The sequence below is a fragment of the Frankliniella occidentalis genome, unplaced genomic scaffold (genome assembly GCF_000697945.3).
Source record: "Frankliniella occidentalis isolate FOCC.00 unplaced genomic scaffold, Focc_3.1 Scaffold171, whole genome shotgun sequence".
NCBI classification, from domain to species: Eukaryota; Metazoa; Arthropoda; class Insecta; order Thysanoptera; family Thripidae; genus Frankliniella; species Frankliniella occidentalis.
This window is the reverse complement of record NW_026267297.1, coordinates 453,346-464,245: the sequence shown is the minus strand read 5'-3', so window position 1 is coordinate 464,245 and position 10,900 is coordinate 453,346. Positions and strand designations below refer to the sequence as shown.

Here is a 10,900-nt window from a genome sequence, read left to right as displayed (position 1 = left end):
GCGCGGGGACGGGACCGCGGCCGGCCCGCCGTACGGGGCGCCGTTCGGGCGGCGGCAACCTCGGCGGCACGGCGTCCACCACGGAGCGCTTTACGAGTCCCGCGCGTCGCCACCGCCGAATTTATGCGGAAACGACGGCGTCGGCGGGGTTACGCGGCGGCCGGCGACGACACGGCCGCGCGGCGCGCACCGCGGCCACCGGCTGAACGGTCGCGACGACGCCGACGGGGCGCGGCGCGGCGCGGGCTGCACCGGCGGCGCTGTCCCTCTTACTCGCTCAATCCCCGCCTCTCTGTCGCGGTGTGGAGCGGCGTGGGCGTCGCGACGACACGGTACGGCTTCTGACCGGCGTCTGTCTGCCCGCCCGGCCGGGCCGCGCCGTATCGGCTGCTCCGTCGGAGTCCTCGGCGTCGTCTTCGCACCCAGGCCTCGCGCAGCCGCGGAGGGTGTCGCCTCGACCGCGCCCGACAGACTCGCGTGTCTGCTCGCGACGGACTGGGAAGGGGGCCGCTCTGCGCGACGACGCTCTGCGCGACGACCAGCAAGACGCGTCGCGTCGCCCGGCTGCCGGCACCGCGACGCCCTGAGTGCCCACCGCCTGCCTGCTGCTGCGCCTCCTGTGCCTCGCGCTGCCGAGTGCCGAGTGCGCGGCTGGGCTGGCCGCGCGCCACCCACCAGGGCCCGCCCGGCCCGCCACCGGGCCCCACCAGGGCGCAGCAGGCCCCACCAGGGGCCCCGGGTGGGGCCGGGCGGGGCCCCACCATATCTCGGTCTTGCTGTCCCTCTTTCTCTCTCCCCTCTGCGCCGCACCCTATTGTCTCCGTCCCTGTCCCTCTCCACGCCTGCGCCATACTCTGCCGCTCTCACTCGCACCGCACCTCTCCTCTCCTCACCGGATCGGGCTGCTGAGCGGATTCAACTGGTGGGCTCGCCGCTGCTCCTCAGGACGAATTAACCCGCGGCGCGCAGGGGGGCAGGGCGGAGCGGGGTGGGGCGGGTAGGGGGCTGGGGGCTCTCTTTATCGCTTTTGGGCGCGTCTGCCACAGCTACCCCGCCCGCCCGTCCCGCCCCGGCATCCGACAGACGTCTGACAGTCCGACCCTCCCTGCACGCCACGTCGCCACGTCTCGCTTACTACACACAATTACTGCCAGCGGTATCACCGCCTGCACGCCCTTGCCCCACCCCGCCCCGCCCCGCCTCACCGCGGCACGCCACCACCGCACCGGAGAGGATGGAAAGTAAACTCTTTGCCGGGGTCGATACGTCCCAATAAATCATCTGGGTGTCGCCAAGTGCGACAGGCGCGGTGGGGCCCGGGTGGGTGGGCGCGGGGAGGCGGTTAGAGCGATGCGGCATATGAATTTAGTTATATAGAGGAAGTTAGATGAAGATGCTAAGGGGAAAAGAAGGAAGAAAAATAAAAATGAAATAGGGGTGACAGCCTACTGTGGTCTCATAACCAGTGCTAGTTATCAGACGGTTATGGTGCTGCCCAAATTTAAAAATGAAACTGTAAAAAATGACCAGCGAAGCGGCCGAAACGTAGGAGGGCGAGCGTGAAGTGGGTTTCGCAAAGGTCGCGGCTTGATGAGGTGCATGAATAAGAATATCACAATAACAGCAGAGAAAATCCGATTAAAAATCCTCTTTGCCAGCAAGCAGTTTGCAGATGTTGCAGAAAAGGGCAAGGATACTATACAACGACGCCACGATTCTATTTAATGTTTAACGGGGGTGGCACCGTTGCCGCCACAGTGCTGGAAAAAATTGAGATCAAAGATTCCAGAAAAAAACGCAAAGTGTGACAATATTCACATACAACAGGGCCAGTTGATAGTTTGGCTGTCTCGATCGATATGCCCTCGGGGTTCCCAATGTGAAATAAATACCAAGCGATTTGATGAAAATAATTTAATGACCTTAATAAACCGACGTTATATCACAGATGCGACAGATGCTTAATATGAGGAAGTTGCCCTATAAGAGGAACAAGAAGAAGGTAGCACTGAGGAGGTGGCGTGGCGTAGCGCCGTCCCTAAGCAAAGCAGAAGATGAGCGACAGTCTAGCAGAGGTTAGGGTGCGTGTCGTTGGATTTCAAACAGTTTAGAAGAGACCTATGCACCCAGCACCTTGGTACCACCTATACCAAAGCTTTTTACGACAGTTGAGTCATTATCATTGAGTTAAAATTGTACCGATGCAATATGTCCGCGTACACTAACCTAAACAACGACACCGGGACGGTTTAGAAGATTGTATAAACTTACTTTTCAGAAGCCAAACTTTACAGAAGCACTTTTTGACACAAGATTGTTACGCCGGTCTAGGATGGACCCAATTTTTCTTTAGAAATTCAACAAAACTTGATTTATGATCACATATGTGGATGCATCCACTTGCGACAAAACACACTGCTTTGTTTAAGGACGGCGCTACCCCACGACACCTCATCAGTGCTACCTTCTTTTTGTTCCTCTTATCGGGCAACTTCCTCATTCATAGAAATAAGTAACGAAGTAGTCGTGCGCCAGGAAACGTCGTTCTAGAAACCTAAGACACAAGTTTCGTAAATTTCACGTTGGCAGCAAATAAATAGAACAGTGTTCTCCAAGTTTTAAGTTCTTGAAAGTAAAGGACTTACTTGTCACCGTGCCAACGGGGTCTGACACGCCGATTTTCACTTCAGCGCCGATAAACAGGTAGTCGAAGTCCAGATCTCTAGGTTTGGGTCGGATGGACATCTTCTGAGGTCCCATGCCCTTGAACTCGGAGGTAAACAAGAAGGTGCCGTCCTCCTGGTGCGCTAGAGTAAACCTGGGCGTCAACTGCCTCCCCCTTTGGTCCTGCCCAAACAGTTTCTGTAAAAAAAGAGTAAAGCAAATCGTCGTATAAGGAATCTTCAGGGAATCAATCAAGGAACATTTCCCACGATGAGTAGATAGCAGCATTGCAATAGCGGCAGGTTTACCACGCGCGCATATTATCTACATTATGTTGACAGATGATCGCCGTCCCCAGGCGACCCGTCACGGAGCGACATGATGTCTCTTTGGGCCCCGGTGCCACCACCCCCGGGGACCCCCGGAGGGCCGTGTTTGTATACAACCCGCATGCGGGCAGTGCCCCCTCCCCCCCCCCCCCTCTACACACACAATGGCAGGTGCCTGTCTGGGTCAACAAACCAAAACACTGGGGAGCAGCGACGAAACCCGGGTAAACTCACCGAAACGTAAGGTCCGCCGAAGAAGGCCTCGAACACGTCATCCGGCTCGTAGTGCATGGGCTCCTTCCGCATCCTATGCGGGAGCCGGGAGTAGCGGGGGAAGAGGACAAAGACAAATATAAACCAAAACTCCGCACTTATCACACACTAGGAAGGCAAAAGAGTAAACAGAAAATGTGATTGCTGCTCACGGGTGCATAAACTTGCCGTCCAGGGCGAACCCTTGGCACAGCGACAGCGTCGAGTCCCTGCAGACCACCGCGAGCAGCTTCTGCACCCCGGGGGCCTCCACCAGCGAGATGTCCACGGACCTGCCGCGGCTGAAGCCGTGCTTCTCTACCAGCACCACGCGCCCTGCGGGGAGGGGGAGGATCAGACGCAAGCACCGATACCACACCAAAGTGTACACCCCCCCACCAACAACAAAAAATGTGTTCTTGGTATTGGTTTAATTTTCGTACACTTCTGGATTTTCCTCAGCACAATGTGCGAGTGGGCTATACACGTAACATGAACTAAAATCAAGAAAACATTATTTGCGGTGCATGACGTGACATTTTTAATCACCAGAAGAATGTTATCCTGGCGTGTCACACAGAAAGCCGATACGCCTCACTTCGTGACACATAACGGTCGTCACACTTTCTCGGTCGCACGTTTCGAACACTCCCGGCTGTTACAGTCAGAGCACGGACCCTGACCCCGGCTGCTCCGTTGGCGTTACTCACTGATGAGGTCCTCCTGGTTCTGGGCGGCCGCCCCGCAGACGAGGCCCAGCAGCGCGAAGTAGAGGCCGAGCGAGCGCGCCATACCGTCGTACACCGAGGAGAGGAGGAGGAGGAGGATGAGGAAAGGGGTCGAGAGCGCGGCACGACCCACTGCGAGAACAAGAAAGTGAGCACTGGTAGCAGCTGACAGCCTCGCGCCCATATATATAAAGACTCGGTGCTTATCGGCGGGGAGGTCAAGGTCGACCACGCGGTCCGCCCCGTCCGGGCCCCGTCCGCCCGCGCCTGGGCCTGGACTGGACGGGGCGGACGCCCTCTCCTCAATCGTTATTTATTTACGAAACGAATGAAAAAATAATAATAATATCAAAAGCAGAGAAGGAGGCGGTGAGGGCGGCAAAAAGGGACGGCGGGCAGGACAGAGAGAGGGCGAAAGGTGACGGAGCGATTTCCGGCTCTCCTCGAAATGAAAGAGATTTTCACGTTTCGTATTTGTTTATTTACTTAATGGAATATTTTTTTCCTCCTCCGTCGCAGAAAGGGGGCTGGGGTGCGGAGGAGGGTGGCAAGAGGACCGAAAATGTACGACGTGATTACGTTCCGGTCGATATTATACGCGAGCCGATTGTAAACATTACACGATATAGATAAAGCCCGGACTATGGGAGAAAATAAAATAACACCAGAGCGGGGCAAAACTTTATCTAATTATCAATGAGCTGCGCATCCATAACGTTCAGGCCCCCTCCTCCCTCCTCTTGCGCGTCTACATCGCTTTTTCGATTTCTATCAATAGCAGCGCCCCCGCCATGCCAGCAGCGCCGCGGAGTCGCCGGCGCCCAAAACGAGAGCAGGGTAAACGAAGCGTTCGCTTTAAGTGAAAGGAAACTCCATCTCGAAACACACGAAGTTACTACTTATTCCTCCTCCATTCTTTGTTTGTTGCGAGACGGATGCAATATTCGAAAAGTACAAAGGGTGACGGTGGCGCGGCGAAGGGGGAGGGGAGGGAAGCGACGACGGCGGCGGCGGCGGTGGTGGTGGCCGCACTGCTCGGCGGGAAATGATTTCATACTCGTTGCGTAAGCACAATCTCTCACCCCCTCCCCCGCGTCCCCCTTCAGCGGCGAGGACTTTTACGAATGATTGAATCGCCCCGCTGTTGCAGCCCAGCCGCGTCGTCGCCGTCAGCCACACAATCCCATCTACAACGTCCCGCGACAACGCTGCACTCACCACACACCCCGCCCCGCCGCGCCCCGCCGCACCCCGCCGCACCCCGCCGCACCCCGCCGCACCCCGCCGCACCCTTGCCCCGGCTCACCCCGCCCTCTCGGTACATTAATTACGCGGTGTGTGTTGTGCGCTGAGGAGGAGGCTCTCTGCTGGCCGGCCGCCTGGACCCGCGCCAAGGGCCCTGTTTCTTGTCATACATCTGGTGTGCTTAGTGTGACATTCGACTTCCATCACGTGCCTCGACGCGCACCCTCGGGGACGCCCTGGCCGGGGGGCGGGGCGGTCCGTCCTCCTCGCCCAACAACACCAACACAACGAGGCAAGGCTTGCATCCCCCGTCCTCCTCCCCGTCTCGGGTGCTTTTTGTCCCGTCGGCGAGCCGATTTGCGGCCCCCGCCGTGCCGTGCCGCGCCCCCTGGGGCGGAATGCACTAACGTGCCGTTTCCTCCGTCGCCACCCGCCGCCCATTCATAAACTAGGATTTCAGAAAAAATAAAAATGCTCCTCGCCACTGCAGTTGTTGGCGCGGGACGGGGTGGTGGTGAGGTGGCGTGGCGAGCTGGAGGGGGAAGTACCGGGCGCTGGGCCCCCGCCCCGCTATGGGCGCTCACAAACGGACGACGAACATCTTCGACAGGGCGCTCACAAACGGCCGAAGAACATCTTCGACAGGTTCCTCCTCCTCCACCTTGCCGGCGGCGGAGACGAGCAGACGCCCACCCCGCCGGCATCCCCGCCGCCCGCCCACACACAACCACCATGTTGTGAATGACTGTTTAGCCTCGCAGTTCCCAACAAACAAGGCCTTTGGGGCGTCGCGCCGCGAGGCCAGGGAGCCGCGGCCAGCCCGCTGCCGCCGCCGCGCCCATCCAACGGCCGGCTATCTTTTTCCAAGTCTACGGAGAGCAGCCCCCGCCATAACTTACACGCGCTCGCGCGCTGTGTCAAGGTCAGCGCGCCGCGCGCCTCGCCGCCGGCCTCCCGCGGACTAGTATAGCGGGAATGAAAGGCAGCGACGCGCGCGGGAAACCGCCCCAAAGTCCAAATCCCGAAATCGCGCGCGCGCATGCAAGCGCGCCGCGAGCCCCGCGAGGAAGCTTGCCGCGCGCGCGCGCTCGTTCCATACGTAATCCAAGCGAGAAGGGAGCCGTTGAAGGCCGATTGAAGGCGGTGAAAGGCTTCGCGGCAAAACGTGTGGCCCCCGCTACGTGTGGGGTTGCGGGCCAGGCCGCGCACATTGTGTTTCACGCCGACTACACCTCGCTCGCTCCTTTTTTTTTTGTCCCCCGCGCCGATCGGTTTGGTTTCAGCAGAGGGAGGGAGTGGGTGCCCCATTCATTTCATTATTCGTATCCAGAGAGCGACACGGAAAAGTGGAGAGCGGTGGAGAGTGGGGAAATCGGGGGTGGCATCGGGCGGAGTCCTTTGTTCCGGCCGAAGCGAGGGGAAGGCGCAGAGGGGCTGCGGAAATGTCGAAAAGTTTAAAATGAACGCCATATGCTGTCGCTCTCTCGATCTGCTCACTCTAGGCAAATGGCTGTTCCACTTGTTTTTTTCATTTATTCTCACATAAAGGCGAGGGAACTAAAGCCACCCCTATACTTTTAATTTACATCGACAACGGACAACGATATCTTCTTGGTCAAACAAAAATAAAATAAAAGACGTCACCACCAGACATTGTGTATCTGCTGTTGCTACCACAATCTGATTTCTTCTATTTGCCAGTTACGCACCCCGCGCCAGCGACGGGCATGACGACGGTGAAGGGGCCGGCAGCCGTGCACGCGACCTTCTTCATCATCTTGTTGAAGCTGAACGGGAGCGGCCAGGGGAACGCCTCCCCCTCGGCGGCGAGGCACACCAGGGCGAGGACGCACACCAGCAGCAGGGAGCAAAGCTTCGCCATCGTATTGTAGTGATCTGCGGACAAGATACAAACAACGGCGCCTTCAGAAGGAAGCACTACAAGCACCTCTAACACGCGAAAAATCGAAAAATTATATGTCTCTACAGAGACAACTAAAGTTGTCACTTGCATGATGAGATAATTTATGACTCTTTGAAATTATTCTATCATCATACCAAAAAATAACCAGAACAGCGAGGGACGCGATATGACTTACCGTAAATGAGAGCGAACAGCAAACACCTCTCCACACTGGCGCACCCTCGCTTAAATACCTTATTCTCCCTTGACGCGTGTTTTCGTCGTTGTTGTTTTACGTCCGAAACGTGACGTTCCCCAAGGAATAATGTTTCACGACGAAGGAAAGTTCGACTTGGAACAGCAAATAATGTACGCTAACGGGGCTTGACGCCGCAGAACGAAAAAATCATCAGCAGCTAAAAAATGGATTTTGCGAAAGTGACGAATAGAAATATCGTCGGCTCCAGAGACCAAGCCTCGGCGGCCCTCGATCTCAGGCGGTACTTTTCAAAAGGATTTTTGATGCTGGGTACGGAAGAGGAGACGGTATTTCCTTCGCTTCTTCTTATTATTCTCTTTTGCATAAAACCAGGTATAACTTGAACTCGATGCAGGGAAGTACCCAAACCAACAGCGTCTCCAGCATCCGACGTCCCCTTCTTCGAAAAATCTGCGAATAAGCGCTCCCCACCTCCCCACCCACCACCCACCTGCCCATAAGCAACTGTACTGCGTACTGCATGTTTATGGGCGTCGGGTGGTGGGGGTTGTTCAATCCAAGGGTTGTCGTTGTCGATTACAGTGTCAAAATGAATACAATCGTATTTAAATCTCTTCTTTGGCTTGTGCTTGTGTTGCTGTTCTCACCTCCAATATCTGCCCTGTTGAAAGAATTCACTGTTAATGTGGAGGCTGGTGTTTCGGAGTGCTTTTACGAGACAATTAAAGCCGGCCAGGTTATGGACGTTGAGTATCAAGTCATCGATGGAGACCGAGGCGAATTGGACATAAATTTTCACTGGAGTGCACCCTCTGGTCGACAAATTGTATCAGATTTTAAGAAGGCTGAAAATAGTCACAGACATGAAGCGTCGGAAGATGGAGACTACAAGATGTGCTGGGATAATTCCATTTCACGCTTCAATTCAAAGACTGTTTTCTTTGAATTTCTAGTTGACCAGGACCAAGATGACTGGTTTAAAAATAGTGTTCAAGGAAACTTAGTACCTGAAGCTGCCCTGGAGAAGTATGATATGACAGTGGATGATCTTAAAGAATCTATGACACGAGTTCACACATTTTTGTCATCTATTCGTCAACACCAAGACGTAATGCGGGCACATGAAGCAAGGGACCGCAACTTTATTGAAAATAACTTTGAGCTTGTGAATAGGTGGTCTATCATACAGTTGTTAGTCATGGTTCTGGTTGGGGGTCTACAAGTTTACATGGTACGCAGTTTGTTTGATGACCGGAACAGAGCTCACCAATTATGGAAATCTCAATTGCTCTCTCAATAATTTTGTTATCTAATACTCAGATGTTTTAATTAGGCTGATACGCTTGAAGGGATAAATGGGTATCTCTAGTCGGGTACATCAGTGGTTTTGATAGGTGTTATAATTCGCGATCAAACTTCTTATGTTCAATAAATACCTACCTCTGTGATTAGATTTTGCAGCTTCAGTCAAAGGTTTTGCTTCCTGTTATTCTAGCTAGTCATAAGAGAATCATTTTCTTGATCATTTTAAAAGCTGTGGTTCCTGTTTGTTGACTATGCCAAAAACCCCTTTTCCAATTGATTTTTAAATTAAAATAGGTAGATCTCTTTAGCACCATATAAGTTCTACAAGTCTCATTTATAAATTGTTGTAGATGCGACTGAATCTCAATCGTTCTGTAGAGTAAGAGTATGGAGACTGATTTTTAAGACCTACCATTTATTCCAAGAATTAACTAGGCTAGCCAAGATCCCAGTAGAAATTGAATGGAACATTGTACCAAAGACAAGAGGCTATGTACATTTGCATGAAGGAGAATAAGCAGGATTTTTCTAGTTTGTATGTTTGACGTTGAAAGCTCATTGGAAATTGTCTTCCCACCGAAGTTATATGCATTCATTGCACTATATCCTAAACAATTGTGATATTCAGGGTTAAAAATTGTTTACTATTGCTGAAACCATGCAAATTTTGTCTGTAAGAATGTCACAATATGCAATTTGAGTTGAATGTTTTTTCAAAGTTCTAAAACTTGGAGTGTTAGATTTGATAAATTAAAAGAATTTTCTACTCATACTTTATTTTTTCATCAATCTACCTCAATAACTAAATCTAGATTCACAGCAAGTGACCAGTTATCAGAAGTTCCACAATTGATATTCGAGCAAAATATTTAGCAGTTACCATGGGTTGTCTGGTCTGGGGTTTTGAAGTCAATGATGGAACATCAACATCATGTATTGACTTTGGTGATACAAGATTATAGATAGGTACACAATGCAGCAAAGAAAATGGGAAAAATCTGAAGACTTATTAACTGGATTAACTTACTGCAAAGGAAGGAACACACAACAAAGTAACTAAGAATAGTTAACCAATCACAATAATCATTGAGTAATAATAATTATAATAATACTAAAATGAGATCCACCAAATGAAATGAAAGACTGCTTTCAAGGAAGCACTAACACTATATAGTTTGTTTTCAATGCCAGTAAACAGAACAACTCACCTCATAGAATTAGATGTACAGTACATTTCACCACATTGCCAAAACAAGAACATATTAATGTGACACTGTGGTTCGATGCAAAAATTAAACAGTTATTCTTTTAATGTGTGGCCGTACATAAACAGGAACAATGCCAGGATGCCACCTGAATATTACAACCAACTTCTGATAGTACAGCTCAACAAATTATACACAAACGTATTGATGTTCCCACAAATTATTTGTGGTAGATGACGGGTTGTAAGAATACCTGAGCTAGACTACTCCGAAACAAGTATGTAGTAGGAAACAGTGAGAAGCTGGCAAAGACTGGAAGAACTGAAATTAAAACAAAACACAGTGTCAATTGACTTCACATTTTCATATGTTGCAGGAACTCTTATAAACCTCAATATTGCATTGAATAAAGTAAAATTTTGAAAATATACAATAATTATGGTAATCCTTACACACCTAAATTGTTAGCTTCCAATATTCTTTCCTGCTTTTACCTTCACTGGCTACCTTCACAAGAACAAATACATCTTGATGAAGGACAGTCTATATCATTACATATGTATCACAATAAGGTGTAAATTTTAGACCACAACTAGTCCACTTTTCCAGTGCCTTAAACAACTACTCACCCAGTGTTTAAAACCTAACAATCCTTTGAATCAAGCATAAACCTTACTTTAAGTGGGCACTAGGAAGTCGTGTGGAACACAATGGAAACCACAAGAACCAAATTTCTTCCTTAAAAGTTCATAGTGGAGATGTCTGGTTAGTAAGTAGATGCTCATTCACTCCCCACAATTCAGAACTCACAAAAAAAAAAATAAAAAAAATTAACGGACATGCTGAATTATTGTAACAGCCAATGTTAGGGTGGCCCACGGCAAAAAAATTATCAGACCGGCGGTTAGTTCATAAAGATCGAGATGACCCATGCTCTGGGCATTCCAAAATCGCCCCGTTCGTCCCGATCGGAACCCGGGAACCACTCGCTCAACGTCTTTGCATTTTAACATGGGTTTCTTATGGGCTTTTGGGTGTAAAATCGAAAA

The 10,900-nt window shown here is 51.4% G+C and overlaps 3 protein-coding genes and 1 long non-coding RNA gene across 4 annotated transcripts in view; 1 reads left to right on the top strand and 3 right to left on the bottom strand.

Moving 5' to 3' along the window:
• The window catches only part of LOC113209277 (galanin receptor type 3-like), a 66,064-nt gene extending 65,428 nt beyond the window's left edge, over nt 1–636 (bottom strand). The window contains exon 1 of the mRNA XM_052271753.1: nt 274–636. The gene's annotated coding sequence lies outside the window, so the exon portion shown is untranslated. The remainder of the gene's footprint in view (nt 1–273) is intronic.
• A 1,263-nt stretch (nt 637–1,899) lies between these two features.
• Nucleotides 1,900–4,146, bottom strand: LOC113209266 (uncharacterized). Its single transcript, XM_026426689.2, has 5 exons — nt 3,956–4,146; nt 3,419–3,581; nt 3,228–3,300; nt 2,646–2,862; nt 1,900–2,554 (listed from the first exon to the last, which is right to left on the bottom strand). The coding sequence occupies exons 1-5, from the start codon at nt 4,035–4,037 to the stop codon at nt 2,547–2,549; spliced, it is 543 nt and encodes a 180-aa protein (XP_026282474.2). The 5' UTR covers nt 4,038–4,146; the 3' UTR covers nt 1,900–2,546.
• A 2,585-nt stretch (nt 4,147–6,731) lies between these two features.
• On the bottom strand, nt 6,732–7,696 carry LOC127750326 (uncharacterized). Its single transcript, XR_008011634.1, has 2 exons — nt 7,318–7,696; nt 6,732–7,114 (listed from the first exon to the last, which is right to left on the bottom strand). It is a non-coding gene; the product is annotated as an uncharacterized LOC127750326 (long non-coding RNA).
• Nucleotides 7,697–7,848: 152 nt separating this feature from the next.
• LOC113209270 (transmembrane emp24 domain-containing protein 5) lies at nt 7,849–8,574 on the top strand (the record flags this gene model as incomplete). Its single annotated transcript, XM_026426695.2, is given in 1 exon segment — nt 7,849–8,574. A coding segment is annotated over 1 exon segment (713 nt), but the record flags the coding sequence as incomplete, so codon positions are not given.
• Between the last annotated feature and the right edge of the window lie 2,326 nt (nt 8,575–10,900).